The sequence below is a fragment of the Zalophus californianus genome, chromosome 6, assembly GCF_009762305.2.
Source record: "Zalophus californianus isolate mZalCal1 chromosome 6, mZalCal1.pri.v2, whole genome shotgun sequence".
Lineage (NCBI taxonomy): Eukaryota > Metazoa > Chordata > Mammalia > Carnivora > Otariidae > Zalophus > Zalophus californianus.
In genome coordinates, this window is record NC_045600.1 from 11,381,514 (window position 1) to 11,403,382 (window position 21,869).

The 21,869-nt window shown below is 41.5% G+C and overlaps 1 protein-coding gene across 2 annotated transcripts in view; it reads right to left on the minus strand.

Moving 5' to 3' along the window:
• The window catches only part of GOLGA5 (golgin A5), a 41,653-nt gene extending 26,693 nt beyond the window's left edge, over window positions 1-14,960 (minus strand). The window contains exons 1-5 of one of the 2 annotated variants that reach the window (XM_027571654.2): window positions 14,757-14,960; window positions 12,312-12,885; window positions 3,960-4,184; window positions 2,374-2,593; window positions 1,388-1,511 (exon numbers count right to left, since the gene is read on the minus strand). In XM_027571654.2, the coding sequence (XP_027427455.1) occupies window positions 1,388-1,511; window positions 2,374-2,593; window positions 3,960-4,184; window positions 12,312-12,855 (1,113 nt within the window). In that variant the 5' untranslated portion in view covers window positions 12,856-12,885; window positions 14,757-14,960. The remainder of the gene's footprint in view (window positions 1-1,387; window positions 1,512-2,373; window positions 2,594-3,959; window positions 4,185-12,311; window positions 12,886-14,756) is intronic. The other variant, XM_027571656.2, reaches the window with a different exon arrangement.
• Between the last annotated feature and the right edge of the window lie 6,909 nt (window positions 14,961-21,869).

Consider the following 21,869-nt stretch of genomic DNA (forward strand, 5'->3'; position numbering starts at 1 on the left):
TCTTTGTGGACAAATATTTTCAATTCTCTTGGGTATACACCTAGGACACAGCTGCTAGGCCATATGCTAACTCTACACCTCACTTTTTGAGGAACTGTTAGTAGAAAACTTCTGAGTATGTTTAGAACAACTGGGCATGTGAATTATTTTTTCACCTCTAAATTTTAAGAAATCTAAATATAGGTCAAGTATTACATAAGCAAATTTATGACTGAATTAAGTATAAAATATATTTTAAAGTATCAGTTTGCAAAAAAGAATGTAAAATATCTCATTAATGGTTTTTATTATTAACTACATGTTGAAATGATAGTACTTTGATTTTGTTTTTGTTTTTAGGAGCCCAATGCGGGGCTTGAACTCATAACCCTAAGATCAAGAGCTAAGCTGAGATCGAGTCAGATGCTTAACTGACTGAGCCACTCAGGTGCCCCAAAATGACAGTACTTTGGATATACTGTGTTAAATAAAATACATTCATAAGATTTTCAAAAAGTCCACACTAGCTGATAGTTACTTTCAGGGCTGAACTATTTTCACCTGTTGAAAAGATAGTCTGAACCAGTGGTTCTCAACCTCACTAGCTAATAGATACATGTAAATCGTATAAAACTCAAACACCACTGCTTATGCCCTACCTCACACCATGGGATCGGACTCCCTGGAAGTAGAGACCTGGCATCAGAAAATATTAAAAGCTACACAAGTGATTCTAATGTATAGACAGGGCTAAGAATCACTGAACTAGATGCAAAAAAATTCATTTAAGAGTAAAACTCTACATTTTACGTACAATTTCCTCTGGAAATAAATGAATCAGATTGAACTAGAATCAGAAAAAGCTTAAATAAAAAAATAAACAAGATGCCCCACATCAGTTTTTTCCCTCATTTGGCAGAGTGTTTTATTCGAAAGTTTCTCAGCACCATCTAGTTTTAAGAAAGAGGCCCCAAATCAGTTTTTCATCAAATAATGGTAATGCTGGTTGCACAACAAAATTAAATAAAGAAATATCTATCTCTACTGAATATTCTATTTTAATTGTATTCCTTTTTTTAAGGGGTGCTGAGGGGCTGCTCCCCTTTTATGAGTATAACATCCCTCCTCTCTAGGACCATTGTCCAACCTGTGCATCGCCCCTTCAAATACCATCTCAGAAGAAAAGCCCCCACATTTCCGGCCAATGCCTTGTTGATCATAGAGAATGTTGACGTTTATTTTAATTGTATCCTAATACATAAGATTAAGTAAATTTAGCAAAAATTAAGCTAAATTTTCAAATACTTGGTTTCTGTCACAGAAACAGATTTTTCTGAAATACACTGCAGAATTTTCTTAAAGAGTAAATGTGTTATAAAACAGCATAAACGCATTCCTCCTTTCTAACCTGCATTTGTTTACAGCTCTCCTGCTCTCTCTTCCGGGCGGCGTCCGCCTCATGCAGTCTCTCCTGAAGAGTTTGCAGAGCTTGGTTCTGCAGGCTGCTACCTTCGCTGTGATCCTGCATTATTCTAAAAGAAAAGACATCACTTGAAAGGACTTATTTCCACAGTGTACAAAGTGGAATAATTTTTTTTTTTTTTTTTAAGATTTTATTTATTTATTTGAGAGAGAGAATGAGAGACAGAGAGCATGAGAGGGAGGAGGGTGAGAAGGAGAAGCAGACTCTCCGCTGAGCAGGGAGCCCGATGTGGGACTCGATCCCGGGACTCCAGGATCATGACCTGAGCCGAAGGCAGTCGCCCAACCAACTGAGCCACCCAGGCGCCCCAAAGTGGAATAATTTTTAAAGCATTGGCTTGACAGCACAAAACAGATGATTTGACTGGGGTGCCTAGGTGGTGCGGTCAGTTAGGCGTCTGACTCCTGGTTTTGGCTCAGGTCGTGATCTCGGGGTCCTAATATCGAGCCCCGTGTTAGGCTCCACGTTCAGCACAGAGTCTGCCTGAGATTCTCTCTCTCCCTCTGCCCCTTCCCCCACCCCTCTCTAAAATTAAAAAAAAAAAAAAAAGACGGTTTGACTAAAATATCCTTAAAGAAATATTTTTGCCTTTTAATGGAATGTAACCTGTATTTTCAGGCATCCAAATATAAGCACACACCACATATCATTATATGTCAAAAAATTAAGGACACTATATTCTTCAAATATTTTTAAATTCAGAATTTGCTAACAATGCATCTCAAGGTTCAAATAATAAATCAACTTTTAATCGCACGCATTTACAACAGTACCGAAAGATAAATTTTCCCTCTCTAAATTTCAAAAGCTAAGTTTTCATAAGGTAGTATACACTACCACAGTGTTTATCATTACTTGCATGGGGAAGAATCTTTCTAGTTCCCTTTCTCATGATCACTAGGATGAGCTACCGTGATTTCTCAGTCTGCAAGGCTTCCAGGGCTTCAGTGCGTGTGGTCAGGAGCTGGTCGGCTTCCTGCAGCCTCACTTTCAGCACAGCCAACTGCGAGTCCTTGGCAGCCACCGCTGCAGTCAGGTCATCTACTTGGGCTCGCAGCTCTCGGGTTATTCGATCACTCTTTGAATGGTCAACATTCCACTTTTCAACTCTTGCTCTTGCTTTGGTTAATTCTTAAAAAAAAAAAAAAAGAGAGGGGGAGAGAGAGAGAGAGAGATTTCTTCTCTTCAAGCAGACACACTTTTCTGAGAGCACACAGAGACTCTCCTCTGTATCCCTGTAGTACTTTCTGCCAAAATTAGGAGTTTACAAATAGCTTCAAATCATTTGCTTCAAATGGGATACCCACTTCTCAAGGCCAACATTCACATCTACATCACGGTTAATAGGTTGGAAAGGGCACGATGCTAGCTGCTCTCTATAAAAAAAAATTTTTGAGACCTATCATAAAGTATTTGGGAGCCCACCCCAGTATACAGCAGAGTTCAGAACACTAAAGAAGTCAGTGGATTTGTTGGGCTCTGCTAGAGACAGGAAGAATGCAAATACAAATCAAGGGTAGATGGTATACACCCTGGTATAAGACCAAAACAAACAAAATCAAAATCCATAGATAAACACAGGAAAGAATCTGTTTCTCTTGATTACTGTAGCAGAAAGATTTTATTTTTTAAACCTAGAACACTGGTGCAGAAAGAGCAATGCGGTGCAGATTTCCACACCCTCACGTATCTATAACAGCAACTCACAGGCAAAAAAAATAATTTTTTTTTTTAATATTGAAGCAAACTCTACAGGGTCTCAGAAAAAGCTCTATTTCTAGGTCTTTATTAGTCTGGTAAAGCAAAGCTTTTTCTGAAATCAGTCCAACAAGCCCTAAACTTTCTTCCTCTTTCACTCTTCTGGGCCTCCATCCATGTCTTGGCAAAACTTTTCCCACTGTCCCCGCCCTCCTTTCTAATCACTGCCAGGACCCAAGGCAGAGACTTCTTCTCCCTTTTGTTTTCCCTCAGCCACACTTACATTAAGACTAACATAATCCTCCATCACCTCATTCATGAGATTATTTACTTTTAAATTACCCATTTCTGAGGAATCCAAGAGTTTTCTACTCTAGGGCCACTTCACTGCATATTTCAAGAGTGTATTATTCAAACTGAATTCCGTGGTCACTTTACATCTCCTGGAGCAGTACAATACTGTGACCTTGTCTACTGGTACCCGCTCCTTTGTTTAATCCCACCTTTGGTTCATGAACAGTTCCCCGTGAAGGTTCAGGAGAGAGCAAATGAACCAGATGATTACTAATGTTCTAAGTATTAAATTTCATGACTCCTAAGGAATGACCAAACAAAGGCAATGTTCTGTTTCAGACTGGTAGGAGGATGACTGGTTCTATTTCTAAATCTGGGCCCTATATTTCTATGAAAACACGATTTTGTAAGTCTCGTGTTTTGTTAAGTTCCGATGTACTCAAGTTTTCAGTTTATTTTTGAAATGTTAAATTCTTAATCCTCCACAACTTAAATAAGACTCTACCTTCTTGAGTTTCCTTGGATCTTTGGAGTAATGAGGCCATTTCTTGATTTAAAGACTGAACTTCATTTCTCAACAGTTGATTCTCCAATCGAAGATTAGACAGTTCATGTGATTTGCCATCGTGGGTAGGTGTTGGGTTGTGTTCAGTGCAGGCAGCACTTGATACCTTTTCCTTTGAAGAATCCTCTGGAACTTCATGGCCAGAATCTGAATTATTAGACGTTACTGTAAAAAAAGGAAAACATTTTTGTTACACTGGAACACTCACTACATACACATTAGTTGCTTACTTTGGTAGAATGCCTTTTGGCTCAAGTTGACTGCTATAGCTAAAATATCATAAAAAAGTAAACTTAAATTCTCAAGAGATTTCCTTCTGATGAAATTTCATTTTCCTACATGGAGGCCATAGATCTCTAAGGATCTCAAAATTTGGATACACTGAATGGATGGTGATAAAGAACAGACACAAGAATACAGTTCTGGAAAGAAGAAAAACAAGAGATAATCTAAGCAGTTCGAATTAGGTAAAAAGGGTTTCAGTCCCCCTTTGTCTCCAAAGCATTTTCTTAAAAAAAGATGAAAGTCTCAAAAGTGAAAATACTAGAAAGGCACAAAAGAACAGCTGTGGGTTTCAAGGCAAAAAAAGTAATAATAGGTCAGAGCCATTTGTTACATACCAAACTGGAATCTAAAATGCCTTACACAAAGAGATAGAGACTCGTAAATTCAGATTCATCTTGTTTTTGGACTAAATGTGATCCAAATGCAGTTTTTAGAAGATTTTATTTATTTATTTGGCAGAGAGAGAGACAGAGAGAGAGAGCACAAGCAGGGTGGAGCGGCAGGCAGAGGGAAAGGAAGAAGCAGGCTCCGCTGAGCAGAGAGCCCAACGTGGGGCTCAATCCCAGGATCATGACCTGAGCCGAAGGCAGACACTTCACCAACTGAGCCATCCAGGTGTCCGCCCAAATGCATTTTTTACTTACTCTAAAAAAAATAAGGTATGTGCTAAAAAGTGAAGTGTATCTAAATGATAAAATGCACTAAGTAACTGTATGGGCAAAAAAATTGACACTTCACAAAGGAAGATAAACAAATGATCAATAATCTTATGAAAAGGTTCTCAACATCTTAAGTAATCCAGGAAATGCAAATTAAAACCACAATGAGAACTAATACACACCTGCTACAATGGCTAAAATTGAAAGGACAACACCAAATGCAGACAAAGACGTGGAGCAGCCAGAACTCTCACAGATTACTGGTGGGAGTACAAAATGGTATAACCACTGTGGGAAAAGGTTTCACAGTCTTTTATGAAATTAAGTATGTACCTACCATTTTGCCCAGTGATTCCCCTCCCAGGTTTTCATTTCCAAGAGAAATGAAAACATTTCCCCACAAATAGACAAGCACAAAAATGTTCACAGCAGCTTTATTTACAATAACCCAGAACTGGAAACAATCCACTGTCCATAAAAGAGAATGGATCAATTGTGGTGTATCTCCAGGAGAATACTACAAAATAAAAAAGAACTATTGATATACCCAATAACATGGATGAATCTCACTAACAAGGTGAGTAAAAGAAGTCAGGTAAGAGAGTGTACATACTACATGATTCCATTTATATGAAACTTTAGGACAAAAACTAAGGTGAAAAAAAATCAGAGCAGTGGTTAAGCGGGGAAATGGGATGCAAAGATTAACTGGAGAGGGACATGAGGGAAAGAAGTGTTATCATAAAAGTGTGGGTTACACAGGTATAGCCATTTATCTGTATAGCTAAGATTTGTGCATTTGAACATACAGAAAAAATTATGAGAAATGGAAATTTGAATAATGACTAGGCACTAGATGATACTAAGGAATTATTGCATTTTTAGGGTGATGATGGTATGAATGTTTCTAAAGCTTGCATTTTGGGGCACCTGGGTGGCTTAGGGGGTTAAGCATCTGACTTTGGCTCAGATCATGATCTCAGGGTCCTGGGATCAAGCTTGGGCTCTCTGCTTAGCGGGGAGTCTGCCAGTCCCTCTCCCTCTGCCCCTCCCCCTGCTTGTACTCTCCGTGTCTCTCTCAAATAAATAAAATCTTTAAAAAAAAAAATAAAGCTTGCATTTTTTTAGGATAATAAAATGAAATATTTCTAGAAGAAATGATATGAGATCTGTGATTTGCTGCAAAATAATTCTGTGGAGGGTGGAGGTAGAGGGATGGAAAATGGGAGGTATAAATAAAACAAGAATGGCCGTGTTGATTAATATAGCCAGACAATAGGTAATATTGGAGGGAGTCATCAAAATCTACTTTGATATGTTTGAAATTTCCAAAACAAAAATTTTTCAAAAGAAATAAAGTATATATCCAATAAAGTAGTATTTAGAAGGACATTTATAGTCTTTAATATTTACATTAAAAATGAAAGGAAGAAAATTAGAGTTTTCTATCCACCTGAAAGATTATAAAAACAGCAGAATAAACCCCAAAGCGGAAATTAACAATAAACACCAGAAATTAACAAAATAGAAAAGAAACTTGCTAGAGAGAATTAAAGTGGTATTCAGAGGGACATATCATCAACATTATGCCAATAAATTTTTAGATGGGGGCACCTGGGTGGCTCAGTCGTTAAGCATCTGCCTTTGGCTCAGGTCATGAGCCCAGAGTCCTGGGATCGAGCCCCACATCTGGCTCCCTCCTCAGCGGGAAGCCTGCTTCTCCCTCTCCCACTCCCCCTGCTTGTGTTCCCTCTCTCACTGTGTCTCTCTCTGTCAAATAAATAAAATCTTTAAAAAAAATAAAATAAATTTTTAAATGTATACTACGTTGAAACCTACCAAATTGTATACTTATGTATAATTTATTATGTCAGTTATACTTCATTAACACTATTTGAAAAAAAGGCATTTAGCACAGTGCCAGATGTTGATATTTTCCTGGTAGTATCTGTGATCAAGCTTTGGTTTCTGCAGGGTTAATATGAATGATTAGGGTCCAATTCGACTTGTTTCAGCTGTGACACTTTCATTACTTCCTGAAATGAAGTAAAATAAATATAATCCCCCAAAGTGTACATAGCATAGACAAATTCTTTTCTTAGGAAAAAATGTAACTCACCAAAAACAGAGGAAATGGAAAGCCAATGCAATCAATAGTTAAAATCTTCCATTAAGAATACCCAAAGGGCCCGGGGTGGCTGTCTGCCTTCAGTTCGGGTCATGATCCCCGGGTCCCGGAATCTAGCCCCACGTTGAGCTCCCTCTCAGCGGGGACTCTGCTTGTCCTTCTCCCTCTGCCTCTCCTTCTCCCTCTGCCTCTCCCCGCCAGCTTGTGCTCTCTCTCGCTCGTGCTCTCGCAAATAAATAAAATCTTAAAAAAAAAAATAATAATAATAACCCAGACCCTGATGGTTTTACCAGCGAGTTCCAGCAAACAATCAGGTAATAAATAATCTTACATCAAATAATTAAGACAACAGAAAAGGAGGGAGCATTTTGTAAATCATTTTATAAGGCTAACATAACTGTAATACCAAAACCTAACAATATTACAGATCAATCTTGCTCATGAAATAAATGTAAAAATCCTAACCAGAATATCAGCAAACTGAAAGTTAAGTTTGGTTTTAGGTTATAAAAAGTCAATTGATTTGTATACCATATTAATACTAAAGAACAAAAATCATATATAAAAAACATACGATATCTCATACTAACAGGAAAAAAAGCTGCTAAAATTCAACAGAAAAACTCAAACTAGATATATAAACATTCTTCACCTGATAAAAAGTACCTATGAAAAACCTAACACAAACACTGTATTTGGTGAAACAGTCAAAGCCTTCTATTTAAGACATCGATACAAAATTGGTTTTCTGTCCAAGCCAATGCAGTGAGGCAAAGAAAAGATTTGTTTAAAAAGATAAAAGAGTTGGGCGCCTGGGTGGCTCAGTCGTTAAGCGTCTGCCTTCGGCTCAGGTCATGATCCCAGGGTCCTGGGATCGAGCCCCGCATCGGGCTCCCTGCTCCGCGGGGAGCCTGCTTCTCCCTCCCCCACTCCCTCTGCTTGTGTTCCCTCTCTCGCTGTGTCTCTCTCTGTCAAATAAATAAATAAAATCTTTAAAAAAAAAAAAAAAAAAAAAAAAAAAAGATAAAAGAGTTAAGAAAACAAATTGTCATTATCCACAGATACTGTATTGTTGAAAATCTAAATGAATGTACAGAAAAATATGAAGATTAAGAGCTATGTAGGTTGCTGTGTGTCAAAAGAAAGCAAAAATTTATGGGGCGCCTGGGTGGCTCAGTTGGTTAAGCGGCTGCCTTTGGCTCAGGTCATGATCCCAGGGTCCTGAGATCGAGCCCCGCATCGGGCTCCCTGCTCAGCAGAGAGCCTGCTTCTCCCTTTCCCTCTGCCTGCTGCTCTGCCTACTTGTGTTCTCTCTCTCTCTCTGTCAAATAAATAAATAAAAAATATCTTAAAAAAAAAAGAAAGCAAAAATTTTAAAAAGATACCATCTATAAGTTTCAAAAAAATATAATCTGACAAAAAGTATGCAAGACCTTCATGGAGAAAATAATAAAATCTTAATGAAAGACATTTAAAAATTGAATTGAGATTATACCATGTTAGAATAGGTGAAAAACCTCAGTATTGTAAAAACGCTGATTCTCACTCAACTGTCCATACAGAAGCAATGGACTCCCAATAAAAAGACCAACAGAATTTTTGTGAAACGTGGCAAATTCTAAAATGAATATGGATGTACAAAAAAAAAAAAAAATCCAAGAATAGCCAAAACATTCTTGAAGGATCAGGTAGGAGAGATTGCTCTAGGAGGTATCAAAACACTATAAAACTACATAGGTAGTGTGGCACTGGCACAAAAACCACCCAATGAAACAGAATTAAGTGCCCAGAAACAGAATGATGTATAGATGGATGCTTGATAATATGCCAGGGGTGATATTGCAGATTGATATGGAAAAGGAAATATTTTCTTTTTCTTCTTTTTGTAAAGATTTTATTTATTTATGTGACAGAGAGAGACACAGCGAGAGAAGGAACACAAGCAAGGGGAGCAAAAGAGGGAGAAGCAGGCTTTCCGTCTAGCAGGGAGCCCAAAGCGGGGCTCGGGGATCATGACCTGAGCCGAAGGCAGATGCTTAACTACTAAGCCACCCAGGTGCCCAGAAAAGGAAATATTTTCAATGAATGATGCTAGATGATGAGATAACAGATTTCCAACCCCTCTTCTTTTTCACCTGGAAAACTTCTACTCATTCTTTAAGACCCAGCTCTAATTACAGACCCTCTGTGAATCCTTACCTGAAGATAAGAGAGTATACATACTACATGATTCTATTTAAATGAAGTTTTAGGACAAAAACTAGGTGAAAAAAAATCAGAACCATGGTAGTTGGGGAAATGGGGAGGAAAGACTTTCCCATATGGGAAAAAAAGGAACTAGATGCCTACCTCACACCATTCATTAAAAAAAATCAAAATTTTAAATAACCATATAGATATGAAAGGTAAAACTATAAAACCCTTAGAAGATAATATAGGAAAATATCCTAATGATCTTAGGATAGGGAAAAATTTTCCAAGACACAAGAAAACATACTATCAAGAAAAGATTGATAAATGCATCTACATTAAGAACTCTACTGAGACACCGTAGAGGGAGGTGGGGGGGAAAAAACCAAGGTAAAACTGGAAGAGGTGTAGAAAGAGTTACCATCTGGAATACATAAAGAATATCTATAAATCAATAATAAATATAAAAAATGATCCATTGGAAAAAATTAATCAAAAGACTGAACAGGCACTTCCCAGAAGATGAAGCCTGAATAGTTAAAATATTTGAAAAGATGCTCAACCTCATTAGTAATGAGAAAAGTAAAATATAACAAACTTTTCCACACCCGATTAACAAAACATAAAAAAGTTTTTGAAAATATCCAACCTTGGTGAGAATGCAGAGCAAAAGGAATATTAACCACAGTTGGTCAAGTATAAATTGGTACAACCTCTTCAGAAAACTAGTGTACTTGAACACTGTCACACCCTACAACTCAGCAATTCCATTTAAAGACATTTCTAGGCATCCTAGGGCACTGGTTCTCAACCTAGGGTGATTTTGCTCCCCAAGGGACATTTGGCAATAAACAAAAACATTTTTAGTTGTCACAATTGGGGATGTCATTGGCATCCAATGGGTTAAGAGGCCTGGGATGCTGCTGAACATCCTACAAAGGACAGGACAGCCTCCCACAACAAAGATTTATTCCACCCAAAATGTCAATAGTCCCAAGATTGAGAGACCTTGCCCTAGAGAAACAAAACTTAATCACTATAAGTCCCATGTATTAACTGGTTCTAACTCATTTCCCTGTCAACCAGGTTTCCTTTGATCCAACCTTTACAATTAAATCTAAGTGGTTTTCCCTAAAAGTAGAAAATACTGTCAACTTTCTTTGAAAGACCTCTATTAGCATCACATTACTGGGTCACTTACATAGGCCTAGCAATCACTTGGAGAACAACAAAAAATAACATGCCATGGCTCCTTCCCCAGAAAAACCTTATTCAAGAAGTCTGGGGAGGCACTCAATGATTCATTTTTTATTAATCACACAAGTACTTTCAATGCAGGTTGTTCAGGGACCACTCTTTAAGAAAGAATGTTCACAAATAATAGGTTTAAATATGTAAACAGAGGCAAAGGCAGCTCCCAACTTTCTTTGCTAGTTTCATTTTCTTCACTGCTGTCCATCTCATATGCACTGTTCCCAGGACACTCTACCAAACTTTTAAAGAATCTCTGCATTGAATGCTGTCTCCAACCCTTCTTTTTCACCTGGAAAACTTCTACTCTTTCTTTAAGACCCAGCTCAAATTACAGACCCCCTATGAATCCTTACCTGAATACCTTAGACAATTAGTTACTTTCTCCTTCGTACCTCCACAATACTCTAACCATATCTCAATCGTTATACTTACTAAACTATATACTAATATACTATATGTAAATTATCTGTTTACGTGTCTGTCTCACCCACCAGACCCTGTTGAGAGAAACTGAGGAGTATGAACAGCTACTGCATGATCTGGTCTTGAATACCCCACTTGTCTCTTTACCACTTTATCTCGAAGATACAAGACATATTTTTATTCACCAACAGCCAAGACTGTGGGAGAAGCTGTAACATTTAAGAAAATAACAAGCTTCCATTAATCATCAACTTTATAAAGAATCTCTGCAAGAACCTATCATGTATATTGCTACTTTAAAATAGTAAGGGCATGCCTGGGTGGCTCAGTTGGTTAAGCATCTGCCTTCAGCCCAGGTCATGATCCTAGGGTCCTGGGATCGAGTCCTGCGTCGGGCTCCTTGCTCAGCAGGGAGCATCTAGCATCTGCCTGCTGTTCCCCCCTGTTCATGCTCGCTCTCTCTCTCTCTCTCTCTCTCTCTCTGATAAATAAATAAAAGCTTTAAAATGGTTAGTAGGTACCTGAATTAGCCACATTACCATGTTAACCTCATTTTTGCGGGTGAGAAGATATACACGTAGAGGTAATTTCATGGCAAATTAAACAATTGAACACCAGAATTCTAAACTGTTACTTCACCACCAGGTCAATGCCTTCAACCCTTTAACTTGGATTGAGGTTCGGTCTCTCAGCTTTACTTCTGAGGGATGCAAGGGGGAAAGAAAAACACACAAAAAAATCCTCACAATCCATAATATATGTGAAGTACAGCCTCCTATTTTATAATCCCAGAAAGAAATGAAATGAGATCGTCCCAAATCCCAAACTAAACTGTTTTCTTTCAGATTTCAAAACTGTCCTTTTTTGTTTTAAAATATCTCAAAAAACCATTCTGGACAGAACTTCTTAGATGGGGCGCCTGGGTGGCTCAGATGGTTAAGCATCTGCCTTCGGCTCAGGTCATGATCCCGGGATCCTGGGATCGAGTCCCGCATCGGGCTCCCTGCTCCTTGGGAGCCTGCTTCTCCCTCTGCTTCTCTCTATCTCTCTCTCCCTCTGTCTCTCATGAATAAATAAATAAAATCTTTAAAAAAAAAAAAAAGAACTTCTTACATGTTAGGCTGGGTAAAGTTACCCAACAGACAGCATTTAAAGGTCCCTATTGTAACTGTATACTGACTAATAGCATGCCACGTCGTCTCCCTCGTTTATACCACACGTTTCAGAGACTGCCTTTACACCAGTGGGGAAAGGTAACAAAACAGAGGATGGGAAACACTACCAAAACGTTTAGACTAGGATAACACATCCAATTTGCTTAATTCTAAAAGAAACAGAGGGCTGATTAACTACCATCGCTTTGGCTCCCAGAAGGATTTTCCTCAATGGTTTTGATGGCGGTTATGCTGGTGTTCACAGAACTGACACCTGCTGTCCGAGAACTCTGAAGGACAGGTGTTTTGCTCCTTTCTTTTTTGATTTCCACCCTCCCAGTGGGTTCCTTCTGTGAACTGTTAAGAAAGTCAAACAGCAGCTCATCATCAGGTTCTGACTTTTTTCTTCGAACAAACTGGGATGAAGGCCTAGGAACAGATGCGTTTTCAACAGGATGGAAAGCCTCCGCTGATGTCCTAGATCCTCCTTTTACATTTGCAGTGCCAGCTAAGATAGTGGCTTTCTGATTTCCTATGTTATCAGCTGCTGAGGAAATATATGTAGCTTTGGATCCAGTCTGGTAAGTCAAGTCCGTATTTTGCTGAAGTTCAGGATAGTCAGCATTTTTGTTATATGTGATGTTGCTGCTGTTCTCTTTTCTACTGAGAGCTGTTGCAGCCCCTTGATCAACTCGATTTAAAAGATCTTCTGCCTTTCCAGCAAGATCAGCAAACCAAGACATGATGGTAGCAGAATAATCCTATTGCTGAACCTGTAAAAAGGACATAAAGGGATCAGTATGGCAGGACAGCAGAGCATAGCAGTTAAGACCAGGCTCTTGAGTCACATGGTCCTGGACTGAAAGCCTAACTCTGCCTCTTACTATGTAACCTTGAGCAAACTACCTCACTGAAAGTGAGAAGCTTTATCTAGAAAATGAGAAAAATAAATGTATTTACATTATAGGACAGTTTAAAGATGAAATAATATATATAAAAAACTCTTTGCAAAATGCCTGACACACAGCACTCATTTTAGTAGTTGCTATTAGCATAATAATTACACCTATCACTACTGTTTAGCAAAAACATTCAAATAGCAAATCATCAATATGGCAAAACTGCAGTACAGCCAAATAAAAACAATTCCCTGGAGTTTGCTTCAAGGTGCTAAAACTTGAAACTTCTGATACTAAATCCATCTTCATGTTAAAATGCAGCACAATTATGGATAATTTAGGTGTGCACATAATCTGTGTAAAGTACACCTACAATAATTTAAATACTGAGTACCCACTATGTGCACATTGGCTAAGTTCAGAATTTTTTAAAAAAATGACTGCATAGCCATTCATCTGACAAATAGACCTGTGAGTACTTTTGGTGTGCCAGAATGAATCAGAATGAAGTAATTAGTCCTTATAGATATAGAAGTGTACTATATAAAAAAGTCAACAACCATTTCCTGAATGTGCACATTGTTCCTTTTGCCTGGAATGCTCTTTCACTGTTAACTCTTTCTTGTTCTAGTCTCCACTTGAATGTCATCGGCTCCAAAACACAGCTCTTTCTTTCCATCTAGATTGGGTTGTATCATTCTGGGTTCATATGCTATGCTTTCCCCTCACAACCCTTCATGTTTTATATGGTTTTCTTCTGTCTCATTACCTTTATCACACATAATTTTCACAACCACATTATGTGGTTAGTAGTAATTATCTTTTTTCCACAAATGGGGAAAAGATTTAGAAAGATCCCCAAGTTTAGATGGCAGCTGAGCAACTCAAATCTAAGTCAGCCAAACCCACTTTTTTTTAACCCCTGCCTTTCCCATCTAGCCTCTCAGGATCTGAATAACCTCATGAAGAAATTCACTCTCTAAACCTGCTCCTTACAAAATGGGACTATTACATGCCTGCGTATTTCACAGTTTATGTGTCATCGAATGAAAATGGAGGTGCAATGCTCTGTAACATATAAAACTCCCTACAGATGTAAAGTATTATTCTCAAATAGACATTGGTGGTGATTGGGCGGCAACACTCTTATTAATCACCTATACTCGCCTCCCATTTTAAAGTTAATAGGGCTTTAAAACAAAACTTCGTGCCTTAATACTGATTACCCAATTTAAATACAAACATGGATCCTTGGCACTTGCTCCAGTGACAAACTCCAGCGGACTTCAGAGGTACAGTGCCCTCAAGTAATTTCTCAAGCACTGCCCCCAGGAAATGACCCACACGGCGGTGAAGAGAGGGTGACAGTGCGTGGCATGGGGAGGGGTCCGCAGACAGCAGTGGCAGGACCTGCTTCGAAGGCCAAGTGTCAACACAGAGAAAGAGAGGCTGGGGTCAGCCGGTGGATCCCAGGTAGCCGAGTTACAGACCCCCACTTCGCTCCCTACCCCCCTCGCAGAGCCTCTGGAGCGGGAGGAGCGTCCAAACCAGGCTGGGGCGGGAGAAGGAAGGAGAGCGGAAGGCACTAAACAACACCTGCGGAGCTCACCTGCTCCCTCTCTAAGCCCCCCCCGCCAAAGCTGAGAAACCAGAGTCTCCGCGGAGGGGAGGCCAGCCCCTCGCCTAAGGCCGTTAACGCACCAGGCGGACCCGTCCGGCCTACAGGACTCACGCTGCCGCCTCACCTGAGGACTCTAGAGCGGGTGCACCGCTGTCTTGTCGCCCTCCTGGGCCGCCCCCCACCTCAGCAGCCGAGAGGGCCCGGCTGAGTAAACCTGGTCCCGGCCCCGCCGCGGCCCCACTACTCTTCCGGGAGACGTGGACGGGTGGCGAGGACCCCAAAACAGAGTGGCTTTCGAGTTGCCTGAGCGGCCCGGACCAACAGCAGCCACCTGGAAGCGACTCAGGCGGTGGCGCCGGCGGCTGCGGGGGCCTCGCTCCTGGCCACGCCCTTCTTCCGCCTGGTGCGTGTGACGTAGCTCTTTTCCCGTGGAGGCGGCCGGCTCGCGGAAGGCAGAACACTGTAGGCCACGCCCACCAAGGGGCGGGACCCCGCTGCCGCACGCGAGGGTGACAGGCGGTGCCCCGCCCCCAAGGAATTGTAGGTCAGAGTTGGGCTGGGAGTGAGACCCAAGTGGACCCGACAGCCTTCACCTTTCCTTCTTCCTCCTTCGCCTGCCAGTTTTACGGATGAGAATGCTGAGGACCCAAGGAGATGGGAATACAGAAAACAAGATCGCTGATTTCACGGAGCCTCCTTTCTAGTAGCAGAGACATATTAAATAAACCAGTGATGGAGACAGTTTTAAGAGGTGGGGGAAGCACTTTAAAAATGGTGTGATCAGGGAAGGTCTCTCTGAGGAGGTGACACTTGAGCTGAGACCCAAAAGATGGAAAAGACTTGTAAAGGGTCTTTCTATCCAGCAGTACTGTAGTTATGTTATGCATACAGTTCGTTGAATATTTGAAATTAATCTAAAATCCACATCAGTAATTAAATACTCAGCTCCTACTATGGTGCACAGGATCAGGCTAATTTGGCTCTAATGGCAAGCCTACAACATAGTCCCAGGGATCCCCATTTTCAGGTTGATGAAACTAATGCTCAGGGAGGTTAAGTAACTTGTCTAAGATTATCTGTCTTCATGAGGAGTCCGCATTACTCCAAAGCCTGTGCCCTTAGACTCAGTGTTTTATTTTCTCCAATTGAATATTGGGAGTGATTAGAACTCCTTTTTCTCTTCTCAAGTCGGGTTTTAGCCCAGTTTAGTGAATGGGAGAACTTTCAGCAGCAGCAGGAAGTAATAATAATACTATCTAACAGTTCTTGAGCCCTTATTAAGTGCAGACAACTGTCACACATTGGGCGTGCTTCACCTCATTCCATTCTTCACAACAACTGTAAGGAAGGTGCTGTTATTATCCTGTGATAGGTGGTCTTGTTCCCAACCATTAAGTAGCTCTTCCTGTTAAGGATTATACATCACTACCTGTTGCCAGGCGATTGCAATGCCTCCTATAGGAGTGTCCTTTCCAGCCTCACTGATGTCAAGCTTGACCATGTGACTTGCTCTGGCCCGTGGAATGGGAACAGAAGACCTTCCACCACATCTGAGCAAAAGTGTTAAGAGCCATTCTGTATTTCCATCACTTTCTTGATCTTCTTCCTCTCTCATGAGAATGGCTAGTCCAGATAGGGCTGCTCCTACCCCCTTAGTCCTGGAAGGAAAAAGAAATGCAAAGCAGCCCACATCTAGCAGGTCACAGGAGTGAAAAATAAACCTTTGCTTTTAGATACCACTGAGATTTGGGACTGTATCTTACACAGCCTTACCTAATGAAATATGATTAATACATACCCCCGCCCCATTTTACAGGTGAAGACACTGAGATTCAGAGAGGTTTAGTTACTTTCCCATGGTCACTGTACAGTACACACTGGATAGCTAGTTTGTGCAAGCATACCCTGAATGCCCATGTTTATCACTATCTTGAAAATGTAGAGATCTTGTCCTCTGACTACATTCCTATCAAGCAGAATGTGCAGCAGAATGTGTTGTTCAGTGTTCAAGGTCAGGACCTGGGGGCAGCCAACCCAGAGTGTCTCCCTTGTAATGAAGAGTGTCCAGGTGGCAGGCCTCAATCTCCTCAGTAACGCTGGTTGTGCAAAGAGGGGAAGGGCCACTGATAATTGCTAAGTTAAGTTGCTATTATATAAAACTTGCTGCATGTAGATCCCAGCAGTGGATGCTTTATCTGGTCAGCTGCTCCTGGACTCCCCTTACATAAGTTATCCCAGTAAACCAACGTCTCAATCACTGTCTCTGGGTTTTTTCTTTGACCTCACCAGACCATCACCCACCTTAGCTTAGAGTCAGCTAGGGTGCAGCTGCATGGGCATGCAGTGTGTTAGTAGTACATCTGGGATTCAAACCAGGTTAGTGTGGCTACAGAGACAATGCTCTTAACCATTGAAGGGGCGAGGATGAAAGAAGTTGAAGCAGAGCCAAAGCTCCATGTCAAATATATTAGCAGTGGGCAGGCCCCCAAAAGAATGTTTCCAGAATTTTCACATATACTCCCTAACAGAGTCAGCATATAGAGATCTGCCACCCTGAAGTCATTGGGGCCAGGCTGGATTAGCCAGAGAAACAGCAGAGCCAAGAGAGAGAGGTTACAACCTTGTCCAGTAGGTAAGAAAATTTGCTTTTTTCTTTTCCCTTCCTCCCTGTGCTCATGCCACCAGAGGAATTAACTCCTTGAAAAAGAGAGGAGAGAAGGCATGTGAGGACCAGATGGAGACCCCAGCCTCCACTCTGTCTCTAGTGCAACCAAGCTAGTCTGCTCCAGGGGCCAGGGAGGAGAACTTTGAATAGAGCTTAAAAATAAAATTTTAGGGATGCCTGGGTGGCTCAGTCGGTTAAGCATCTGCTTCTGGGTCAGGTCATGAACCCAGGGTCCTGGGATCGAGTCCCACATCAAGCTCCCTGCTCAGTGGGGAGCCTGCTTCTTCCCTCTGCCTGCCGCTCCCGCTGCTTGTGCTGTCTCTCTCTCTTTCTCTCTCAATCTGACAAATAATAAAATCTTAAAAAAAATACAATTTTAAACAAACTGGGCTGTATTATGACTTTTGGAATGGGAGAGTGAGGAACTCAGCAAATCCTCTCCCCAAATAGCAACAATGAGACTGGACAAAATTGTGATTAAAAAAAAAAAAAACATTTCAGGCGCCTGGGTGGCTCAGTTGTTAAGCGTCTGCCTTCGGCTCAGGTCATGGTCCCAGGGTCCTGGGATGGAGCCCCATATCAGGCTCCCTGCTCCGCGGGAGGCCTGCTTCTCCCTCTCCCACTCCCCCTGCTTGTGTTCCCTCTCTCACTATCTCTCTCTGTCAAATAAATAAATAAAATCTTTAAAAAACAACAACAACAACATTTCGACTCCCTGGAAATCGATCCCAGGCATAACACCAATTAAGAAGCATTTATTCGGGGTGCCTGGGTGGCTCAGTCATTAAGTGTCTGTCTTCGGCTCAGGTCATGATCCTGGGGTCCTGGGATCAAGCCCCATATTGGGCTCCCTGCTCAGCGGGAGGCCTGCTTCTCTCTCCCACTCCCCCTGCTTGTGTTCTCTCTCTCGCTGTGTCTCTCTCTGTTAAATAAATAAATAAAATCTTTTTAAAAATAAAAAAAGAAGCATTTATTCAAGCAGAGGCTGCTGGGAAGATGGCAGAGTAGGAGGACCATGGGCTCACCTCTTGCCTCGTGGCTACCTAGAGAACACCCACATCCGCATAAATAACCCGGAAAGCAACCCAAAGACTGGCAGAACAGACTCCACAGCCCAAAGTAGACAAGAGGCCACAGCGAAGGAGATCCACCCCCTCCAATCACTCTTGGCAAGATCCCATCAAAGCAGTGCGACAAGACTGGCAGTGTGTGCACAGCCCAGACGAGGGTCAGCATCACTCCAAAGTGAGTCCTGCTCCAGGGAGAGGGAAGATAACCACACACCAGTCTGACTATGACCCCAGCAGTGGGCTGGAGGCAGGCAGCTGGTCTGACTACAGGCCCCACCCACCAACAAAAGCTTCTCAGGGGACAACACAGGGAAAGTGCCTGCAGTTTGGTGCTACTTCATCTCTGGCAAACACTTGGTCTGACTCAACACAAGTCCAAGGCAGCCCCAGACTGGTCCACTAACACCACAGGCACCAGACTCTGCCCACAACAGGCAGAGAGCCATCGCAGACAACAGGACTGAAGGCAAACACATCCTAGCCACAACGGTAGGACACCCCTATAGCAACACACATAGGAGACACCCCTGAAGCACCATTTTCTGGTGAAAAGGAGACATTGCGCTGCAGGACCTCTTCTTCATAAAGCCACTACTTTCAAGTGCAGGAGACATAGCTGACTTTCCTAACACATAGAAACAGACACAAAAATAGACAAAATGAGGAGACAGAGGAATATGTCCCAAATGAAAGCACGGAACAAAATCAAGAGACCTAAACAAAATGGAGATAATTAATATGTCTGATAGAGAATTTAGAGTAATGCTCATAAAGATACTTGCTAGAATTGAGAAGAGTGCAGGACCTCTTTGAGACCCTCCACCAAGAGATAGGAGATGTAAAAAAGAACCAACTAGAGCTATTGGACTCACTAGATGGAAATAAAAATAGACCACCTGGAATGAATAGCAAACAAGAGGAAGCAGAAGAACAAATCAGCCACCTGGAGGACAGAGTAATGGAAAGTAATCAAGCTGAGCAAATGAGAGGGGGAAAATAAGCAAAATGAGAATAGACCCAGGGAACTCAGTGACACTGTCAAGCATTAACAGTAGCATGACAGGGATCCCAGAAGGAGAAGAGTGAGAAAAGGGGGCAGAAGATTTATTTGAAGAAATAATAACTGAAAATTTCCTGAATTTGGGGAAGGAGAGAGAAATCCAGATCCAGGAGGGACAGAGAACCCCCAACACAACCAACCCAAAGAGGTCTGCACTAAGACACAAAGTAAATAAGATGGCCAAAAGTAGTGATAAAGAGAGAATTTTAAAAGCAGCAAGAGAAAGGGAAGCAGTGACATACAAAAGAAGCCCCATACAACTATCAGTGGGTTTTTCAGCAGAAACTCTGCAGGCCAGAAGAAAGCAGCATGATCAATTCCAACTGCTAAAAGGAAAAAGATTTACAGCCAAGAATACTTTATCCAGCAAGCTTTTCATTTAGAGTAGAAGGAGAGATAGAGTTTCCCAGAAAAACAAAAGTTAAAAGCAAAACCAGCCACATCCCTGTCACATGCCATCGGCCTGTGGGTCCCAAATTCACAGTCCAGCCACCCTCCTGCCCAAGTCAGCATGCACGGCCTGCCACCTGCTCAATGTCAAGTCAACACGCCTTCACCTGATTGCCAGGGACTCAAACTGGCACTCTTCCCCTCAAATTCCAGCCCCTGTGTTCAAGTTTGTGCGCAAAAGTGGGCATAATTATAACAGCAGAGTGAAGCAACCCAAACAATGACACTGTTTATACGGAATATATAATGGATAAAAGGAGTGTGCTAGGCTGAGAACATCTCCAAAAGGCCAACATCAAAGAACAATCATACAGGGCGCCTGGGTGGCTCAGTCATTAAGTGTCTGCCTTCAGCTCAGGTCAGGATCTCAGGGTCCTCGGATCGAGCCCCACGTCTTGTTGGGCCCCCTGCTCAGCAGGAGGTCTGCTTCTCCCTCTGCCTCTTCCCTCTGCTTGTGCTCTCTTTCCCTCTCTCTCAAATAAATAAATAAAATCTTCAAAACACAATTTTAAAAAAAAGGAACAATCATACAGCATGATTCTGGTTAGTAAAAGAAACAAACCCGGGAAAAATAAAACAAGATGAAATCAGAGAGGGAGGCAAACCATAAGAGACTCTTAAGCATAGGAAACAAACTGATGGTTGCTGGAGGGGAGGGGGATGGGGGAATGGGGTAACTGGGTGACGGGCATTAAGGAGGGCATGTGATGTAATGAGCACTCGGTGTTCTATGCAACTGATGAATCACTGAACTCTACCTCTGAAACTAATAATACACTAAATGTTAATTAATTGAATTTAAATAAAAAAAGGAAACCCTCCTCCCCCCAAAAGAGAAGCATTTATTCAAGAAAAGCTACTAAGCTTTGGGTAAGAAGAGTGAGAGTATATGACATTTTAGCCCAGAGCAATTCCCAATCTCCCCCTCCAGTTTCATGGAGATTGTCCTACCAGGGCTGGGAAAGCTGGGAAACGAGCAGCTTTGCTGCCTGAGAAGGCGACTTGATTTGGAGCGGAGCCAGAAAATCTTCATGACCGAGGGGAAGCCTCTGTTTGGAATGCCAACATTGCAGCTGCCCGAGGTTGCCATATTGGTTGGGCCAACAACCGATGAGAAGGCTTCCTAGAAATTTAGCAGGGAGATCCCTGCTCAATGAGACAGTTATAATGGACTTTGATAAGCTCCCACATACTTTGGTGGTCTGGGAGGTTGTGTGCAAGGCTGTGTAAGCTCAGGAGACTCTTGAGAGTGCCCTAGTCATCTACTCATCCTGTCTCAACATGAAGCCTTACACAGATACAGAGGAGACACTAGAAAACCCAGTAGAATAAAAGGGCAGTCTTGTAAACTGCTTGACTTCTGAATGACTCATCACGCACAGGACACAAGAATAAAAGCTGATGTCACATCAGGAATAATGGAGATGGCAGTGGAAGAGAGAAGGCAGTGGAATGACATATTGTAAGTGCTGAAGGAGAGAAAAGCTGTCAAACAAGAATTCTCTAATAGAATGATCCCTCAGAAATGAAATCAAGATAAAGACATTCCCAGAGAAACAAACACTGAGAGAATTTGTGGTTAGTAGATCTGCCTTACGAGAAATAAATAATATATAATAATACATATAGTATATAATAAATATTAAAGGAAATCCTGCAACCCTCAGGGAATGATACCAGATGGTAACACGAATCTAAGTGAAGAATTGAACAGAGCTGAATGTTAAATACCAGGACAAGTCTGTTCTAATAACTGAAAGTGGCTGAAAGTTATAGAATCAGACAGATCATCTCAAGGAACCTATCATTCAAAGGAAAAAAATGGGATCTCCTACAAATCAAAAGTAGAGTTGAAGAGAATTAATGGAAGGAAGGGAATTATTTCCTGTTGGTGCCCCCAGTGAGTTGGGACTTCCTAATAAACTGGTTACACTAACATATCAGAGTGTTTGCCTCCTCCAGCAGTAAAAATGTAAGATCCACGTGGGGGGT